General features: G+C 47.8%; 1 protein-coding gene across 1 annotated transcript in view; it reads right to left on the bottom strand.

Moving 5' to 3' along the window:
* Nucleotides 1-1226: 1226 nt before the first annotated feature.
* LOC135907149 (tryptase-like) overlaps nt 1227-21620 on the bottom strand; it is a 36601-nt gene continuing 16207 nt past the window's right edge. Inside the window, exons 6-8 of the mRNA XM_065438801.1 lie at nt 15454-15734; nt 8513-8670; nt 1227-2159 (exon numbers count right to left, since the gene is read on the bottom strand). Of these exons, the coding sequence (XP_065294873.1) occupies nt 2004-2159; nt 8513-8670; nt 15454-15734 (595 nt within the window). The 3' untranslated portion in view covers nt 1227-2003. The remainder of the gene's footprint in view (nt 2160-8512; nt 8671-15453; nt 15735-21620) is intronic.

Below are 21620 nucleotides of genomic sequence, written 5' to 3'. Positions count from 1 at the left end.
CGGCCACATGTCGAGAAACACGTTCACCTACAAAAACCGGAGGGCGTCTTGTTCCATGAACTGGCCGCCCTCGGCTATATTGGCACGTCTTCCGCCTGGTAATAGTGTTGACAGTGCCCCTTGCATAATTTTGCCTTCACTGCGAGGAAAGCAGCGCAGTAACCAAAAATGAAAGTCGCCAGCTTACCGCTGCTGAAGCTCTATGTTCACATCAAGTTATTTTAGAGGTAAATAATAACTTGAGCTGTAATACTAACTTGCATATCTACAATACCGAAGAAGTTGCTTTACCGGGAGATTAGGGTTAATTGTAGAGAAAACGCCTAAAATTAGAGACGGGTCAGCAACGCCACCTTGAAGTACCTGCACCTGCTCAGTCGCCTTAGGTATCTTGACGGCATCTCTTCTCGTCATAGTATTTTTTTATGCGTAAAGTTGGACTTTTGGCGTGTGCCAGTTATGGCGAGCATCGGAGACAGTCTACGTAGACAGCCATGCAGCCCAAGTAATGGAATGAGTCTGGAAGACTGGCGCGGCGCCTCGGTGACCTGACGCCATTTCGCGGCGACTAGAGAGAAAGTTAAGAGCGCACATTAATCCTGCATTTTTAAATCTTTGCTAGTGCTAACCAATGAAGAACGCTTAGCAGTGCAACACTTATATTAGTCTTTATGCGCCACCACGAGTAAAAGCAGGTAGGAAAGCCTGGCTGCGTTTTCTACGCAGAAGACCTTCCCGTAGAGCCGAGTAAGCTTCTTACCGAGCTGCAATATTGCCTGGGCAACACCGTAGCCGAGATAGTTTCCGACTACGGCGCTGTCTTCGCGCAGCTGCCGGTGTTTAGGTCCTCGTCAGAATTGTAACGAGGCTTAAGATGGCTGCTGTCCGCTTAGCAACACACTTCGCCGTCTATGGGGAAGCATTGAAACACTGCCCACCTCTTGCACTGAAGAACCGAACCACGGAACTCTGAGATCGCGGAACATTCACTGCACCTCAAGGGCACATTACAAGTACTAGAAAATGCTTCGAAATGCGTGAAGAGACACTGATGTGCCGGCGGTGTGGCTCGGCCTTTGACCACCCTTTTTCTCCTTGATTAATCGACACAACACAGCTGAATTAACGAACTGACTCGACATACTTTAGTATTCATCGTTAGCGTCACTTTTGCACTCACCTTTAAATTCAGACACATGGCCATGCCACGGATTCCAGAAAGCACATTTACTTAAACACGTTTTATTTCAGAAATGCATGAAAAGCATGCCATGTTTGTAAAACCTCGAAGTCGTTCATTTTTGAGAAGGAATTATATAACGGGTCGGGGAAGCAGAGTGACGACGCTGCTTGGCCAGCAATAGAAACAGGACTCTGAGCGGCAAATTTCAGGGTTAAAAAAAAGTGTACGGCATCCTGAAATGGGCGACCTTTACATCCTTGTGCCAAGAAAAGCGAGCGACTGAGATGTGCAGCAGCAGCTCAGGTTTGTTGTGGCGAAGAAAAAGTAAATTGTGACCTAGGGGAGGAAAAAAAAAATTACACTCTCGACAAGTCCTCTGTTTTAAAGCCTAAAAATTTCGAACAACATTAGAGCGAGACGAAACACTTAAAAAACAGTTAAAACGAAACAACAACGCCAACTTTCCTCGAACGCCGCGACTGCTCACAAGGAAGGTCTCGAAGATCACGCACGCGTCACGTAGAGTGGCGCCCTCTATCGGCTCACCAGCGCCGCGCACCAAAATGTCTTCGCGCAATAAAGAAAAAAAAACGATAAACCACTCGCACACCACGGCTCAGTCGTTGCTCCTTCGAAACCGTCTTCACGTCTGGAACGTGACGCAGATTGGTCCACAACGCACGGGTTCATCGTCGTCGTTCAAGCCGCACGCACAGCAGCAGCCTGCCTTTTTCCTTGTTCTTGTATTTGTTTTTTTTTTCTTTCGACACGACCGCGCATGCGCCGCTTTGAGGGGCGCGTGCCGTCTGGAACGTCGAGTCTAGTAGATGTTGGACGATATCCAATCGGACGAGCTGCTGACCCTGTGGTAAATGCCGGGCTGGTAGTTTTTGGCGCAGGAGTAGCCCGCCGACACGATGCCGATCAGGTAGTAGACGCCGTAGTCGTTCAGCATCAGCGGACCACCCGAGTCGCCCTGCAAAGAAAAAGAGGTTACAAGGAAACAGCAACAGTGTTTTAGTAGATCTGCTCGATCGCATAGTGGGCGTACATCAAGGGACGCGTCAACTGACTGCGTTTCCCTGAAGGGCCTAAATGTCCGTAATGCTTGTTGATGTACTTTTTACTCGCAATCCAACCTGAAATCACGTGCCAGAGCTATAGTTTCCGCGTGAACGTAATTTTGTTTCACGACAGCGCAGTCTGCCATCGGGTACACTAGGAAGCCTAATTGTCAGCACGGCCAGGCGGTAAGTCCCGAAATAGCGGCATCAACGTATCACGTTTTCCGCGTGGTATCCCGTGGTAAGTGCAGGTGAAATATATGGGAACGTTAACTCCTTTCTTATAATCTAGATATCAGGAATGCGAAGCCGGTGACTATTCGCGCTTGTCGACCCTTCCAATCGATAATGAATGAATGAATGAATGAATGAATGAATGAATGAATGAATGAATGAATGAATGAATGAATGAATGAATGAATGAATGAATGAATGAATGAATCGCTGCCAAGATAAAAGCACGTAAGCGCAAAAGCGCCGAACCCAGAGTCTTGAGGATTATCGGGGTATCTCTCAAAACCGCACCAGCTTGAATGGCCGCAGGCGGTGGCAAATGAAACTCGCGGACGCGTTTCGCTCCGTAGTGTACAGCAGCAACGCCTGCCAACGCACACTCGCGTTAAGTATGAGCTGCTACACAGCACCCATTTTTTTTTTTCATTTTCGAGAAACGAGTCACAGCACTACTTACTACTACGGGTTACACTGGCGACCGGCACCGTAAGTGACGACTTTCAGTGAAGAAAGATGGCAGTATCGCGATAAAATGCCAGTCTTTTCCAGATAGCGAGCATTATCCGCAATCGCACTGCCCACGTTGTCGCATCGAAACTGAGGAAAATTGTGCGCAAACTTGCTTCTTGTCACTGCGCACGAGACGACTCTCGTTGGTAAAGGAAGTACGACGGTTGGCAGAGGTCGCAGAGATAACATTAGGAAACGCACACATAGCAGGACTGGTTGTAGAATTATTTGGCCAATCGCAATGGGCAATATTTTTTTATTTGTGAATCACTCCTATTGAGGCTGAACACTTCGACGCAGTGAAACGAGTTCGACGAACGCACTCACTGACGAGTGTGTTCTTCAGCGCGTGTCACTAAAATTTCCCTTGTGACACCGTTGAGGACACAGTGTCCTCAGCAGGCACAAACAGCGAAGTACGCTCGCTCACACTAAGCGAAATTTGCCAGTGTGACTGAGTATAACGCCGCATCTGCTTTAAAACAATTAGACTCAATACTAGAACAAATGTACCAGACGGTACAGAAATGCTCTGAGGAAGTTTGGTACACTAACGACATTACATCGGTTTCGCTCTGCCTGCGCGGCAGCGATTACAGCGCGATGCCAAGTCGCGCTGACGGAAAAGCGGCAAGCGTGAAATCCGACGACTGCGTCATATCGTAAATTCCAAGTGAAAACAATCGTGGAATGAACCTGTAAAGCTTATGAATTGCGTAGTTACGCATATGTGGCCGAGCAGTCGTTCGGAACAACGCATGGTTGATTTTTGCCACATTTTATTCCCGTTGTTGGCGTCACAAGACCAACCGCGTATTTCGTTGTCTTCAATAGAAGTCAAGTGACACGCCAACGTGATACGTTAGGCTCTCTGCGCCTGGGCTGCCGAACCGCGGAACCACGTTAAACGTGCCGAGAGATCAATGTTTGTAGCATGCCGTGCTCGAGTAGCGTGATAAAGTGTAGAATCAAATTAATGGGAGCAGTGAACAAGCACGATAGAGCGTTCTGCATCACCAACGCTAATGCTGTGGCGTCACCTGCTACGTGGAAATCAACGTTTTCCTGGCTTGGTGCCATCTCTCTAAGGTTATCAGCGTGAAAACAAGCAGCTAATCTCATTAAGACAAAACATCTCTAATACTTTGTCTTGACCTTGAGACGTGTCAAACTGATAGCTGATTTTGCTTCTCTTTCTGTAGTAAAAGGAAAGTAGAAAGTGCGAATTCGAATTGAAGCGAGTGGCCTAGGATCGTCTGGACGCTGCCTGTTACGCAAGTATACTAACCTCCTGCCGTACTCAGCAGCATAAAACGCATATGTACATTGGGCCTAAATTACCATGCATAACGCACAGCTAAATCTAATGGCACCACCTTGGGTAGTTGTGCATGTGTGACTGTGCGTGCTAGATAAAGAGGTTGGAAACAACGCACTTCCAGCTGTTCCATTTTACTCCTTTGTGCTGCTCCAGCATAGAAAAAGAAAAACGAAGGCATGCGCACTCGCTGTCAGCATGCTACGCCATGCATGCAATTTCGCGCACGCACTTCATAGTTCCTTGAATTTCACTGCGAACTTACATTTAAACGCGATGTTTGACTTTCAAATGTGTCACCTCTCCGACAGCCCAATCGGTGGTCGCAGGCCATTAATTTGAATGGCTACACTGATCGAAAATTCATGGGCACTTAGGTATCCTACGTGGATGAATGCGGAAGCATTGTGGCATCTGTCCGATGACAACTCGGCTTCGTTCGCATACTTGCGTGGGCGTCCAAAGGAGCTGGGTGCAGCTACTGACTGAAAAGTTCAAGTCCAAGATTGGTCCATCGGAGCGCACGACAGAAGTCACCGAAACCACCGCCCCCACAGGCAACACCGCGACGTGCGGCGCTATGTACAGACCCGACGCACAGTTTCCGCTTCCCGGCCACCACAGCTTATGCTACCGTTGTCGTTACCGGGAAAGGCTTGCGGCGAACTCTATGCGTGAAGGCGAGCTTCCTGGTTCATTTTTCTAACGCACCGGCGTTAACGAGCCCGTGTCGCAGATTATCCGGCGTCGGCGTCCCACATCCGCGTAGGAGGTCGCTTCGGCAAAAAAAAAAAAAAAAAAAAACGAAAAAAAAACGATATTCCTGAACCATGCATGCTCAACCACTTCTCTGCCACCAAAGTTGCTCATACCTTGCCCTTCAATCTTTACAAAGTTATTTCTCGGAATTTTGAGAACGACAGCCCACAAACAAATGTAATGAAAAAAAAAAACATCGACAGCGCATGCCCTTTATGTTAGCTTTTCTCAGACAAATATTAAAAGTGCGAAACAGTAGCAGGAGATGGATCTACGAAAGAGACCGCGTTTTTACCAGAAAGCTCGCCTTCGTGTATAGCGCTTGCAGCCAGCGTTTGCCGGTTAACGTTACAGTTACATAAGCTGCAGTTCCCGGAAAGCATGAAAAGAAGCAAAGGGTCTGAATGCTATCGCATTGCACTCTTAAAAGCGAAGCTTAAGCGTCCTCCAGTGTTTTTCCTTCCCCCGCACGGGCGACGACGCCGCTGCCGCGGATGCGCGGAGCGGAGTGCCATCTGGTGATGTTTCAAGGAACTTGACGGGCCACGCAGGACGCGGTAAACGTTGATTGGCTGCGGCCAATCTCCGGCCACGCCACCAGATTTTCCGCTTCATACGCCATATAACGCTTTCGCATTATTAACGAAGAGCGGGAGCGGTAGTGGCCACGAGATCCCGTCTTCAGCTCCTCCAAACTTTAGTGCTACTTGCCAGGCACATGCTCTCGATTTAGCCAGTGCTTTTTTTTTGTACATGCAGGTCAGTTTTGTTATTTTCTAGCAAAACCTTGACGATATCGAACGTCATTATACATTCCTCGAATGGAGCGTGCCTGCAACCACGTTGAACTCATTCGGAGCCTCTTTGGATTGTTTGCGTATTGTAACTCAAGCAAAGCCTACAATGGTAGATAGTGAGGTATTACGTATACCTGCGAAAACGACGATGTGGCCATTAGGAATGCAGTAGTGGGGAACTCCGGAGTGATTTTTTGACAACCTAGGGTTGTTTATTGTGCGCGTAAATTTTAGTACACGGGCGTTTCTTTGAATTCAGAACCCTTCAGAATGCGTCCGCCGATGCGGGAATCGAACGCACGCCCTCGCGCTCAGCAGCGCAACGCCATATATCCACTGGGCAACCGAGGTGCGTTAATTCTACAAAGTTCAATACACTTGATGGATGATTCGAGTAAATCGTTCTTCTCATAGATTACAACTCCGTTGAATCCCAGTAGGTTCACGCCCTTTACAGAATCGACGCGTGCCTTGATAGCAAGTGCAGACAATGCTTGCTTCAGCAAAGTCCTTCGCGGGATGGACTTTGATGAAAAAAAAGCAAAGAAAGAAAAGCCTGATAGTTGGCGCATGCTCACGATGCATCACGATATAAATAGCAGCTACCTGTTCTCCAGCTTAAGTATGAGCAGTTCATACTGAACTTTCCTAAGTTACTACGTAAAATGCTCTCGATAGCTTCGCCGCCGACTGAGTGACGAGACGAAATTGCATCAGGATATCCGCGAAGCGACGCCCTGCAGTGTGCTACGTCTCCGAACTTGGAGATCAGCTGCCTGACGGCCTCAGCCTATAGCGAGAATCTGATTAGCGTATGCCACGCCGTGGCTTCATACAGTTCTATAAACAGGGAGCCCCAAATATCATGCACCAAGATTTAAAAATATGCGAATGCTCGTGGCTGCATCAAAACAAGGTAATGTTTGCCGTCGCTTGGGGGAGTATTTCCTTGCCTTAGGCCTATTTACATAATCAGTCTTAATTAATCGGGTTATCAAACACTGTAGTTAGATGAAAAGTGTCAATGAGGAACTTGCAGATACACGAAAACTTCCCTATGCAGCTCCCTGTTGCTCAGTACGCGCAACACATGCAAAGTGCCTCGAGCGGCCGGTTGCACGGCAATTTTGCGTGCATTTGCGGGCTTCTTGCACGTTCAGAAAAACCCTTACGTAGGACGTATTGGGCAACAGAAAGCTGTATCGGGAGTTTTTCATGTTGCTCTACAATTTTGTCATTGACAGTTTTCATCCAAGTATAATATTTGAGAAGTTGAACATTTCATTAATACTAATTCTGCAATTAGGTGGAATGCAAGAAATAATCTTAGTATCTCCAAGCGACGGCAAGCAATATTACCTTGGTTCTGTACCAGATACGTGGCATGTGCATGTTTTTTTTAAATATTGGTGCATGATAGCTGGGACACCCTGTATAAATATTTTCCCCACTGAGCTAACTAACGAAGATGGTGACGTTTATTCTGTTAATCTTTTCTTACTCGAGAAGTGTCAGCCGATTATCTTGTTATACATGTATTTGTCAGAAAGAAATGAGAACGACAAACGCCTGGAGACACCGTGCAGTTAAGAGGGACAGACGAGGAAGTAAATGCAATGAGGCTAAGTAAGGCAGAGCCTGGTTGGATACCGTACATTTGGGGATGAAAAAAAGAATAGATCAGAAAAAGGAAATGTAGCGAAGATAAAATGGCAGTCATTGGGAAATGCCAGTTGAGCAGTTCGCTATATTGGCCCAAGTACCGCAGCCTAGCTGCAAGCGCTTTTCTCCCAAACTAGGTCGCCATCAAAAGGAGAAAAAAAAAGGGGGGGGGGGCAGCGTTCAACGGCTGCAGGATACCTACGAGTGAAAATTCAGTGCATATGAAAGCAAGAGGGGGAGGGCGTGGGGAGGAGGGAGGGGGGGAGTGACGGACGAAGCGCTGATGACCACCCAAACACCTGCGCGCGCCGTGTCACAACCGGCCACGGCCCCAAGAACCGAAAGAGGAATGCAGGGACGAGGTCAGTGGCGCTATATATCGCACGACCCAACGCGAACGCCGCATAGCGCTACGCGATAAGAGGGAGAGAGTGCCGCCGAAAGCGACGACCCTTTCAAGGCACCGCCATTCTCCCGCAAGGCGCCTTTGTCGGGGCGCCGAAAAAACACGGAGCTTATATAACCGGGTCGCGCGCAGTACCCCTTTTTCTTTTCCGTCTCTCCACACACACCGCCGTTATTTTCATCGCGCCGTTTCACGCCGCAGGCACCCAATTTTGTCTCGCCGAGCGCGTTGAATACCACATAATGAGAAACCTCCGCCGTAAGAGACTGAGGGTTCCCATACGCACCTCGGAGACGTCGCCCTCCTACATGCCCTCGCGGCGACCCATAAGCGGTAACGACTATATACGGAGAGGCACAGGACAGGCGCCAACTGGACACGATGGCGGGTAAGGATAGCTCACGTCGCGCTTACGGCGCGGCTGTCGATGTGTAGGACCGATAGGGAACGGCGCTCGTTTCGGGGGGACCGGCCGAGCGTGACGCAGTTCGCGACAGTCCCCACCCGCGCTGCATGCCCGCGCGCGGGGAAATAAACAGCGTGCCGGCGAGAATGAAAGCACACGTTAGGAGTCCTTGCCTGACAGGAGTCCTTGCCGCCTCGCTCGTAGCCGGCACACAGCATTTCGTCGTGGATGCGAATGTTGATGCCCTGTCGCCGGTGCCAGTTCTCGCAGACCTCGTTGGGCAGCACTGGAACGTGGACGTGCTGCAGGACGCGGGGTCGCACCTTGGAGCCTAAAGGAATGGGTGAAGAAAAAATGGCTGTGGCTTAGCTAAGGTTAAGCCCAGGATGCGAAGCATACTAGCCTTTATTTTAGTTGTTGAACCACTGTTTAGCCTGGTGAACTGCTGTTGCTTGGCTATATTTGGTTCGGCTAGACGAAGAAACAACTCATGCAGGCGAGCGCACGAGCCGAGACTCGGCTATGTAGCTACGCGGCCGCAAGCGAGCGCACGAGTTGAGCCTCCGCTTTTGCAGCTGTTATGACGTCATATGGTAGCTACGCGGCCGCGTGATTGTGCGGCTAGTATGCTTCGCATAATAGAAGCAACTTAGTAACAAACATAGCAAACTTAAGAGAATAGACCCACATATGAGACGCGCAGCAATGAACAATGGCTCATACCCTCAATGGTAGCTACGCGGCCGCGCACGGCGCAGCAAGGAAGAGCGTGGTTGTGCGGCTAGTATGCTTCGCATAAAAGTGCGTAATCATTGCCCTCTCCTCGGTGTCAGCAACAAATGTGACTGCACTGAAGCAGTTGACGTTTTTTTTAGGCAGTCGATCGACCGCGGCTAGCGTCCTGTTAAACACGGTACACGGCGGAGTGGCATCAAGGGCAACGACTTCACGACAGCCTCGGTTCAAGGGAGTACAATTTGAAATCGCGTTTGAAACACTGAGCAAGGGCTAATAGTAATTTTCGAGACCGAATCGAATTCGAATCGAAACTCACCCGAAGCGAATCTAAACAAATACTTTCCGAAAAGTTCTCGAAAAATGAACAGACATTAAGGCCATTGAATTTCGCATCCAAGTTTATCAACAAAGATGGCGAGTTTCTGCCAGTACAATGCGCGTTGTGTAGTGTTCTTATTCGAAGTACAAATGGAGCATTAACAGTGAACAGGCAGTTTATTCGCTTACTCGGTAATCACTGGCGAGTGCAAATAATAATAATAATAACAATAATGCCTTTATTTTCCATCCCAAGGATGTGGGAGGGGGAGAGAAAAAGCTGCATATCCAGCTTGACGGGCTCTCGCCTCCTCGATACAATACATGATGTTTAGAAAAAAAAAGTCAAACAGTACAAGCATACGAGTACAGACCAAAAGGAATATTACAAATGACAATTTTTACAAAAATGTACAATTCCAAAAAAACAAAGTGATGTGCATAATATCATGTCGTACATTTCAAACAGAAAGTGCCGCCCTTTCACTTATAAGTGAAACAAAATGACGCAAATCTTTTGACCGGGTGCGTCGGAGATTTAAATTGTAATGTTGGCACAGGTTTAAGAGATGTGGAAGAGTGTTTCTGAGCATATGTTGTCCGTAACCTGTTCTGAATGAATGTATGTGCGAAATATCGGTGTTTCTGGTTGCGTAGGCGAAATTTCTTTTCTGCAGTGATGCCAGTTGTGCAATGAACGAGACGTTATTTTTGACCTCGGTAATGTATTTAGTGATTAGGCGGTATGCGTACAGATCATGAATCGGCATTATGTTGTCTTTCATAAAGAGCGGTTTAGATGGGTGGTCATATGCTACATTGTATATTATTCTGAGCATTCTTTTCTGCTAAACGTGTAATTTTCGTAGATTCGCGAAGGAATCGCGCTGCAATAAGTTCTCCGAGAGAGACAACAAAAAGAGGGAAAGCCAGGGAGGTTAAGCAATAAACCGCCTACTTGGCTACGTTACACAGGAGAAGGATGAAATAGGAATTAAGACGAGAGAGAAAAATGTTTCCTGAACAGATGCGCACAGAAGGTAAAAGCCAGGTGCTCAAATGCGATCGCCATAAGGTAGTACCTCTTTAGAAAAGCCAAAAGCACTTTCGGAGCCCTGTGTGCGAAGTCTAAAAAAAACCATGCAATAATATTGCCGCTGTGTGAGAGCAAGACTGTCAGCTCTGACCGAGATTGGTAGCCCTGGACCATCATGTGGTTCACAGTGTTGCTTCTGCCAAAAATAAATTCGCAAAGAACATTGTTCGTAATTACTGGCCTCTATGAAGTTCCAGGTGCACAGCCTCTTCGTGAAAAACGTGATCCTGTGCGTGTCCTGGAACTCGTACTGTATTGTTAACGGGTGGATTGTGACCGCAAATTTGAAGGAAACGGTAGTTTTAGCCTGTTCACACGAACTTACGCCAAAAAAACGATGCATCAGGGGAGCTTCAAGAAGAGTCTCTGTTCACTATACGACCATGTATTCATTTATTTAGTTTGGTACAGATATGCTGAAAAAGGCAACCTTCATGCATCGCGAAGATTTGTCCATTTAATCGTATTTAGCCTGACGAAGAACTCAGTCGCTTCCTTTACTTTCACATGCGTTTACACGTGGAGGTTGTTTCCAAAAAAACGATGAGCCGCATTTTTTGTTTGATGTTTCAAATTCCCGAATCTTCCAAATAAGGTTGTTTAAAGGAAATACCTATGCTGCTTGATTTAGAGGTGGAACGATTGTCGGGCTATTGGTACTAATGGTCCCCACATATCGGATTGCGCCTCGATTCCCACTGACTATTCTGTGGGCATACGTAGCTGTTACAAGAAGTTTGTCAGCGCCCGTCTTAAGTCGGGTTTTTAAACCAAAGCTACCTTAGAGAAAACTCCAGGACTAGCTGACAGTGGCTCCTGCCGTGCCTGCTATTTATCTTGCACAATAGCCCACATGCAATTAAGCAAGCATATAATTAACGTGTTTATATAGTACACATCTGCGTACTGTTGCTACAGATGTGACAGTGAACGGATCTGTGACGTAATGTAGCAAGTGGTGCCTAGATCTCTTCACTGCACAATGCAGATTCAGTGCATATCTCGGAATCTATTAGGTGAAGCTGTCGTGAAGTGGTTATTTAAATGCTATAAAACTTATGAATACGTTGTGCAGCATAGGGACTGTCCTGCCGGTAAATCAGCAACTTGCCGGTCCCAGCTAACTTTAGCCAGAGTTTAAAAACATGCAAATGCTACGTAATTGAACACAACCAAGGTAATGTTTGCCGTCGCTTTGAGGTACTCGAACTATCCTTATTCATTCCGCCTAATTACATAATTAGTCGAAATTAACAAGCTTTCAAATATATGAAAAGCGTCAATGAAAAAATTTTAGAGCGGCATGAAAAACTCCCAATACAGCTTTCTGTTCCTTAATACGTGCTACTTAAAAGCTTTTTTTCCGAGCGTGAAAGCAGCCCGCTAATGCACACAAAATTGCCGCGCGACTGGCCTCTAGAGGCACATCGCGTGTATTTGCAGGCTTCTTTAATGCTCGGAAAAATACTTTTATGCAGCACGTATTAAGGAACAGAAAGCTGTATTCGGAGTTTTTGATGTCGCTTGTTACGAACGGCCTGCAGGGGTGCCGAACTGCAAAATTTTCCCAAGCCCACCGCAGCTGTGGGGCTGGCGAACTAGGGGAGAAGGGACCGTCGAATCCTGCCTGGCCCGCAGCGACGACTCGCCTTGGGAAAAGAAAGCGCCGAGTCAGCAGCCTCTCGGCGCCACCATGTCTGCTGCGATGACTCGCTTTCTAAAGACCACAATGCATCGCGTCGCATTGTGCCAAGTGAGCGACGCCGATATGCCTACACGCAGTTGGCGGACCAGGTATTAGTGGATTCGCCGTCACCATCACGCTTTGTTTGAAGGGGTGGAACTCCTGGAATAAGGTGTTTTGCGACGCCGTCTCACGGGCCTTAGAAGGCAGTCAATGGACAGACGCGGCGGGCACTGTCTGCTAGATCAAGAGGCGCCTGCTCTATCCCTCTCACCTCGGTTTTGTCAGTGAAACCTGTGCAGAAGTGAGTGTAAACCCTCCCCCTCAAAGGCGGGTCGGCTAAGATGACTTTGAACGCTCCGAATTGGTCGACGATCGAACGGCCATTTTCCCTCACCTAGGAAGGACAGAGTTTGCAAGCAGCTGTTGCACGGCTGCTGGGTGTGCATTCTTCATTCAGTCATGTTAGACTGATGAACTGTAACGTTCTCATGTAGATACTGTAAATAAGTCTCATATTCCTCGTCCTCGAAGAGAAGTCTCCCTTCAACAACGTCCTCAGCGTGGATAAGTTGGACGACGGCATGGGCCAGCTACCATCTATGTCATGCCCGACCCCAACCAGTACATGCTCTACAATTTTATAATTGGCACTTTTCAACTAATAATATTTGAGAAGTTCATTAATTAATTAAGACTGATTATCTTATTAAGCTGGATGAATAATGTATCTACAAGTGACTGCAAACATTACCTTTGTTCTGTCCAGCTACGGGGCATTTGCGTATTTTTGAACTGGCTAAAATTAGCTGGGACACCTTGTATAGCGCCGTGGCACTCAACACACTATGAAGTGGTTTACTGCGTTTGAATTTCCAGATGCTGCCACGAGCAACGCAACGAATGAGCGTTGGCCATTCGCTTGGCACAAATTCCACCGGCTTGTTTTCCAGGTTTACAAAAGAGTTCTCTCGCACTCACATCTGCGTTCTCAAAATCATTCCAACCTACAAGAACAAAAGATGAGAGACGCGGCAGCCCCGAGTCGGTTAAAATTAAATTATGGGGTTCCAAGAGCTAAAATAACGACCTAATTATGATGCACGCCATAGTGTGTCACTTCGATTTAACTCTAACAAAGCTGGTGCTCTATCGTGCTCCTCGATCTAAGTACAGAAGCGTTTCTTGCATTTCGCGCCCAAAGAAATGCGGCTAGTGTGGCCGGAACCGAGCCGGCAATCTCGTGTTCAGCAGTGTGCGACGCGATAGACACTTAGTTAACGCGGCGTGTCAGCCCCAAGTCGTTGCGTGACTCGCGCTAAGCAGCTCCACTGCTAAACACCCCTTCAGATGCACCTAGCAAACCCAGGCAGACCCGCAAAATTGATTTTCACTTGAATGCCACGGTGCACTGCTAAGTAACTCGCCATTATGGGCCCCTTCAAGCGGGCAAATTCATAAGTGGCGGTTCGGTTTAGAGCTGGCATGGTGAAGTACAGTTCTTGCGTGCGTCGGGTCCATAAGCCGGGAAGAGCTCCAAAGCTTGAACGAATGCGGGGTTCGCCTAGCAGCGCAAGTAAGGCAAACACAGGAAACGGCAAGCAAACGAGCTCCGATTCGAATTAACGTAAGCCGTGAATAAACGCCTCGAAAAAAAAAAGGCGAAATATAGCAAAAGAAGTCGTAGCCGGTCCAGGCTCTCGGAGCACCACAGATGCCTAAAGGGGCCTCTTGTTCGCACCTTGCTTTACATTGTTGCGAATGAAACCGCAATCGCAGGACACTTCAGTTGAGTTCAACCACCGAGAGAAGTCAATCGAGTCATTTTCATGTTCAGAAAAATAGGGCCACGTCTGGTATGCATCCACCACGAGTTTGTTAAGCAGCGAACTAGCGTTATTTGAAAAGTCGTTTCTTGTATCACTTTGGTATTGTCCATGCCTTAGTACGCATGTATGCGCTGCAACTTGCTTTGCTATGATGTTTTGTTTTGTGACAACGGTTGCAAGCGTAATTTTCTTCCCTTATAGCTTTAGTTTAGAGCCAGCGATATTCTGGTTCTCCAATCTTTTGTTTCCGTTTTACTTGCGCTTTTAGGCCAACCGTGCTTCACAACACTAAGCACCGATTTTAGGAAAAACGGCACCCCTCAAATCAGAGGTCGTGCCGAGGTTGAAAAAAAAAATCAGGCTGAAATCGGAGGTTGGGCTGCTCGTAATGCGAACAGCCCAACGCTAAGCATACCCGTTGTGGCGGCCAATAAAACTTGTGCTTGCACTGCATATATATTAATTTTGGTTGTTTTTCAAATATGCTCGCCGAATTCTTGAACCTAAATGACAGCCTCAGTCATACGTTTATTAATTTTAATAATAATTATTTCATGTTCCGACTCCCGAAAGCGTGAGGACTGCGTGCAGGAGGCTGTATGCGTCCAGCACTGCGTATGCTCGTGATTATCAATATCGAGACCGCAATTGTCATTTATTCTGCGGTGTAAGCAGCGACTGCCATATTCCCTAACTTGCTTCATTATAACAAAAGCAGATGATTCTGGAGTTTTAACACCTTCCCAAAGCTCGGCAGTCGGTCCTGAGGGACGCTGTATTCGAACGCTAGGAATACATTCTTACCACTTGCGGTGCTTTAAAGAACAGGTAAAATCTAAGGAAGCGAGCGTTTTGCATAAGAAAATTCGCCAGGAAATTCGTAAAATGCAACTTACGCACAACTTACATGTATGATAGCATCGAATTGAAATTCGAATATACGAAAAGCAATTCTGTTACGCGGAAACACAAACAACGTCTTCCAAACAAAGCCTCTAACAAAGTGACTTATTTCATTACACCTTTATCCTTCTTAATGTTATTGTTTTCTTTCTTCAGTCATGACTGTTTCAACATTTCTTTTTCTTATGTATGCTCCCTCCTTATGTAAAATCCCAACAAAGGCCTTTAAGGGCCAATAAATTATGAGGATATGTCGTTTGCTTTTGTGAGAGCAAAACCGTGCACTCGGACGCGAAAAATCCCGCACTAGAGGATGACAGCTTGGCTGTGAAAGAGAAAGAAACGACTGGCGGCCCCAAATACATGCATACACTGCACGAGGCCCAGTGCTTCTACAGTTGAGCACCCGAGTCTCGTCTTGAAGCAGAATAGAAAAGCTTGTGCGGGTCGCTGGGGCAGTTCTACAAGTTACGAGGCACAGACACGCTGCAAACGGCAAACGAGCGCGATATATGAGAAGCGGGCAAATAGGAAAGATATACGTGCCAGGTTCGAGGGCTCCCCAACCGGCGGCCTCGGCGACTCGAGCCACGAATTGGGCGTCCTTTGGCGGTAAGCATATGGGCATCACGTTGGCCCGGTAGGTGACCGGCCTGTCCAGCACCAGCACGGCCACGTCGTAGCGGTCCGCCTGGGGCGTAAACCTGAAGTCCGGGTGCACCCGGATCTGGCGCACGCCGAACGTCTCGCTGGGCAGGCTCTCGACGTCAGAGTTGAGCACGTAGTCGCCTAGCGTCACGCGGATGCTGGACGGAGTGTACTGGTACCTGCGATGATCGAATGAAGACAGCAGTCTCGCCAGTTAAGGTCTCCGGATATAGTCACTGCGGGAACAGATTTATTAGGAGTCCGGTTAAACATTCTCCTCGGAAACGTGGCTTGTGTCTAAACTTTCCATGTAAATATAAAAAAGAATCTCGGACATGCTGTTTAGAGTCACCTGCTTCGCCAGAACGTGTTGCTCAAGCGAGTTCTTTCTCGCATTTTAGTCATTTATTCAAATGAATCACTTTTTAAATGAAAAGTGGTTGCGATTTGGACGCACATGGCGACGGCTGCTGCTTTTCACGTAATAGAAATATAAAGAAATATTGTAAGACAAAGAATAAACGGCGCAGGTTTGAAAATCCTACAGAAGAGTTGGCTTAAGGAAGGTAGTGAAGTTCGCTTCCATTTCGTTTTCTACAGGTACACTATAACATACAGACAAAAGGCGCAGGTAAGTTGCATCACACGTGCTATACCGAGTCCGGGCACACATTCGTATACCGAGTTTCGAGCACGTGCAGTGCCGTCCACTACTGTGTAGAGCGTGCGAACGGTTGGCGATGATTTATTGGCAACCCCTTTGAAACGGGGCGGTGACGAATTGTCACCTAGCCTGCTTGATTTAGTCACGTCTACTGTACCTGTTTTTTTATTGTAGCCTTTCTGTATGCATCTCCATAATCATTTTTTCTCAGAACTTCTGTATCTACCTCATATCGCTACCTATGCCTGTAACAGATCCAGTCGCATTAATTTCTTCCCTGCTTTTATTCCACCTTTACTCTAAACGTCTCTTGCTTAACTAGACTGCTTGACGGTCGATCCTTCAGACTACTTTAACTCCAAGGTGTACGTTACCTCCGCGTCACACTGGGTGAATACCTTCGCATTGAATTGCGATGTATGCTAGTGGTCTCCGGATTTTTGCTGCAGCATACACATGCCTTATCTTGAGAATATTTGCGCCGGCTTCGCTTTGCGGGGTAGCACCTTGCAGCAGCTGGTTGCTGGCTCCGAGATAGCATGCCCAGGAGCGTGCGCGGCCTAATAAACATGCAAGCTTGAGCGTGTTGCATTTTAGCAGAGGTCCGTGAATAGGAACAGTGCGTGAGCGCACCGGCGCGCGTTATCAACCCATACGTTAATACTGTGGCATTCGCGGTGCCGCAAGCGCATTCAAGTCGAGCGTAGATTAAGGTAAAAGGTGTTTTTCAATGCCGCCACTAGTCAAAAGCAGTTCTGCATGTCTACTAGGCCACGCGTGCTCCTGGGCACAATATCTCGGACTCAGCAACTGCCTCCAGGTGTCGCCCCGCTGAGCAAGAAAGCACGTGTCGCGGGAACAGGAAAGACCTAAGACGCGACCTTCTTGCAAGGCTGATCTTTCAGACTAATAATAATAATAATATATGGGGTTTTACGTGCCAAAACCACTTTCTGATTATGAGGCACACCGTACACTGTAAACGGAAATAACTCCGAGGTGGGAGTATACTGCTTGTCCTATAGCGACCCCCCGGTTCGGAGTTTTTTTTGCTCCGTATGATCGGAGTAGAATTTTTACTCCGTACGAGCGGAATTTTCGCGTGGAATTATGGGAGTTTTTTCTGTCTTTTCTTTATTTTTTGCTTTGCTATTGACGGAGTTTTTTCGAGGTGCAACGGAAGTATAAAAAGAGCCATCGCGTCAGTTTGCGCGAACATGTTTACATGCAGAGGCTGCTGGTCAAATTTCGAAATACGCACACGAGACCGCGTCGAATTCCACGGAACAAGTCAATGAAAGCACATATATCATGACATACATAAACATTTCAATAACGCCCAATGCAGAAATTTGAAAGACATCACACGTACACGCGATACTCAAGAAGCAACGGTGCCAGTATAAATAGCCACGTTATTGTGCGCCTCGAAACCACCTAGGGAGCAGCTGTGCTGTTTTCAGAATTACGACTCACATGCTCGTTCATACGAGATCTCTCTCTCTGAAATTAACAGCATACCTTAAGCAACACAAAACTGTTAATTCAAAATAGTGAGAGAAAAAAGTTAATGGCGTAATTTTTCAAAATTATCATGCCATTCTGTGAGTGCTGAAGCGACTTCGCACACTGCCGGCGTTCGCGGCCAAAAAATAGTGCGTTAGTTACAGTAAGCAAGAAAAATGTAAGTGCATGTGTTGCATAGCAAAATTAAATTTTTGCGATATAGTGGTAGCGTAGCAAGAAATTATTACGTTTGAGCATGACCCGCAGCAGCCGACATAATTAACACCGAGAAATGCGCAGTCATACATTTTACACACCGCACTACTTGCTCTGCGTCCGAGCAATCTGTCTCGGTTGCGAAAAGGAGCTACATCGCTGATCTGTCGAGTGAATCCCTAAACTCGGAGCCAGCAGGCATGCGTCTAAATCAGTGTCTCGGATAGAGCGTAATGTTAATGCAATATAGGAAGCAACGACGTGACCAAAACATATATGCGCGATAACAATTTGATTCACATCGCCCAATAAGAAGCTTTATTTTCAGTACGCTTACTTATGTCCTACCGTTTTTCTTCGGGTGAGGATATCCGTTCACAGATACATAAAAACAGTTGCTTGCACTCCGGTCTTTCTCACTGGCAACACAGCACCGAAACGAACTTGGGTTACGCCATTCATGCGCGACTAGAACGGATGTCGTCGCTCGAACAGTGGCTACTGTTACCATCGCTACGCGGTCCTTTCAAACACTACACTGGACGTTGTCAGCATGTACTCAAAAGGACATAGAAGTCGCATTTCACGTACTGAAGAACACAAGACAGGGTGACGCAGCACGAAAACACAGCCAGAACGTGAGCCGACATCACGAGCCACTGAGCAGCTTCGAGGTATACCTAAGCCTTTTTCCGCACTTGAAAACGTGGTTCTTGCAATCATCGTTGTCAGCAAAGCGATCACAGCTAATGTACTTGATGCTGAGATACAGTGAGCTTCAGGCATGCCTATAACACTTTCTGGAAGGAAATACGGGAAACAAATTGACGAAACGCTGTCACGGAACGACACTTCACAGACGTAAACAAACCGTCAGCCATGAGCACTGCCCGCTCCGCCGAACGCGCCCGGTCGCTGGCGAGGCGCACAGCCTCATGGGAAGCGCCACGTGACCAACCTGTATGGCGGAGGGGAGTTTTTTAAAACTCCCTGTCGGAGTTTCACGGGAGAACAAGATTTTTAAGCGGAGTAAAATCGCGTCATGTCGCCTTAATACTCCCGCAGCTAGCCAGCGGAGTGAAACGAGGGGATGGCGCTGTTTTGCTCCCATACATCGGAGTAAATATTTGAGAGGGGAGGTTTTAGGGCACATCACCTCTTAAAAACTCCCAGGTGGGTTTATTTTCGTTTACAGTGTAGTGGGGGACTCCGGATATTTTGACCACCAGGGGTTCTTTAACGTGCACCTAAATCTAAGTACACGGGTGTTTTCGCATTTCGCCCCCATCGAAATGCGGCCGCCATGGCCGGGATTCGATCCCGCGACCTCGTGCTCAGCAGCCTAACACCATAGCCACTGAGCAACCACGGCGGGTGATCTTTCAGACTGTTTGTTTTCTTTCGAACACCAGAGCTCGCGCCTCTCCTGCCTCTTCCTTTGCCGGCACCGCGCGCTCCATGGCTAGATATCGCTACAGGGGCCCCCGCCTAGAGAGACAGTCTGTTTGCCAATGAACACGCTTGTAGCGTCGAGGGGCTGAAGAAGATGGTGAGGAAGTGGAAATGGATAAGACGGGGCAATGTCAAAACTACATTGCAGTGTTGTCGATGAAAGCAAGTTTGAGTGTCAACGGAAACAATTGTTTGCACGTCACCGACGTTAACTGTGAAGGGTTTGGGCTTGCGGTCTAAAAAAAAAAAAATACGGCCCTGTGCACGGAGGCCCCAGCGTCCGTCGAGTAGCGCCGGTCTGCAGAAATACATGGGATGTCGTATATGTCCTTGAAGGTGAAGGGTGTTGCTGGGGTCTTGTACGCGGCGAGGCTGGACAGGTCAAAGCGCGGTGAACGAGTGTTGCAGTCGCAGGAGAAATGAGGGAGTGTCCCAGGTCGTGGAGAGAGAGATGGGCTGGACGAATTCGGATGGAAGTCGCAGGATCGTACCATAAACGAGCTGGGCTGGGGAACTCAGAGTCTTCCTTAAAAGTAGCACGGAGACCCTAAAGTACTACTGGAAGGACATCAACCCATTTTGCAGAGTCGTCATGATGGGCCATGAGTGTCGCCTTCAGTTGTCTGTGTAGACACTCGGTAAGTTCGTTGGCTTGCGTAATGAATACCGAAGCGGTTAGTCAGTTTTGGGAAGAGTGCGCTCTCGAAATGTCGACCTTTATGAATTGCAATCTCGGATGGGACGCCGAATTGGGATATCCATGGGCTTATAAGAGCATCTGCGACAGTTTCTGCCGTGATATCTGGCAGTGGCGTGACTTCAGGCCATCGAGTAAAACGATCGACCGTGGCTAAGGCGTAGGGATTTTGTCTTGATGGAGAAATGTCCGAAGATATCAATGTGAACGTTCTGGAAACGTTGAGTGGGCGGGCGGAATGACCGCAGGTGACTTTGAATGTGGCGATGTACCTTATCTCATTGACAAGCCATACAAGAGCGTGCCCGGTCATGCCCGCACGTCGATATTGATGCCTGGCCAGACGTAGCGCTCAGCGACGAGTCTTTGGGAAGCTCTAATTCCAGGTTGAGCGAGAGAACGTAAATGTTCAAAGATGTGGCGTCTGAGATGATGCGGAACGAAGGGGGCGATAGAGAGTGAATACGTAACAAGTGAGGAGCGCATCGCCCTTGCACTGAAAATGTCGCAGCTCCAAGCTGTTTGTTGTTAATCTTGGGTGCTGAAGTTCGTTTTGCTGCGCGATGGCCAATACTTGCGAAACACCCGTCGTTGCAATGACTTCGACTCGGCTGAGCGCGTCTGCTAGAATATTTAATGCTCCTTTGACGGGTTGAAATTTCACCGAGAACTCTGCGAAATAAGCTAGTTGTCTTATTTCGCTGAGGGAGTATGTCACCCTTGCAGAGTCGAAAACACGGATGAGGGACTTGTGGTCTGTAAACAGGGTGAAATGGTGGCCTTCGAGGAAGCAGCGGAAGTGCTTGACGGATAGCTAAGCTGCTAAATGTTTGCGTCTGGAAGCGCTGTACATTGTCTTTGCTTCTGACAATTTTTCTAGAAGAAAGCGAGTGGATGCCAAGCGCCAGCCATGTACTGCTGAGACACTGCACCGACGGCAATGTCAAAAGCATCCACCATGCAGGCAGTGGGGGCCTCCGTAGCTGGGTGTACAAGCAAAGTCGCGTCCGCCAGCTGCGCTTTAATCTGCGTGAAGGCTTTGTGTTCTGCTCTGACCACTTGAGATGTGGGCTTGGTGGTGTTGAGTCGAAAGGTTTGATTGTAGCAGCGCAAGATGGAATAAAACCTCTAAAAGCTCACAAAACCAAGAAAACGTAACTGCCGCATTGAAGTGGGGCCAGGAAAGTTGGTGATAGCCTAGACTAAGGAATTGGTCTGATGCCTTCGTCGGTCAGGAGATCACCGAGTATTTGATAGGAGAAGCACCACAGTCGCGCTTGGTTGTCTATGACAAGACCGTGAGAATGAAGGCGATGGAAGCGAAGTCGTAGGTGCTTAACAAGCTTATCTAATGAAGTATACTAGCCATGAAGATGTCATCGACTGAGGCAAAAAACAAACGGCAGCCCGCGAACCGTCATCAATGAGGCGCTGAAATGTCTGCGTGGCATTCTTCAGGACGAAAGGCAACCGCAGGAACTCGGAGGCCGAACGACGTCGCGATCGCTGTGTCTGCGATATCCTTTGGAG

This window comes from Dermacentor albipictus, chromosome 4 (genome assembly GCF_038994185.2).
Source record: "Dermacentor albipictus isolate Rhodes 1998 colony chromosome 4, USDA_Dalb.pri_finalv2, whole genome shotgun sequence".
NCBI classification, from domain to species: Eukaryota; Metazoa; Arthropoda; class Arachnida; order Ixodida; family Ixodidae; genus Dermacentor; species Dermacentor albipictus.
Note: the sequence above shows the minus strand (reverse complement) of the source record. Positions and strands in the feature narration are given on the sequence as shown.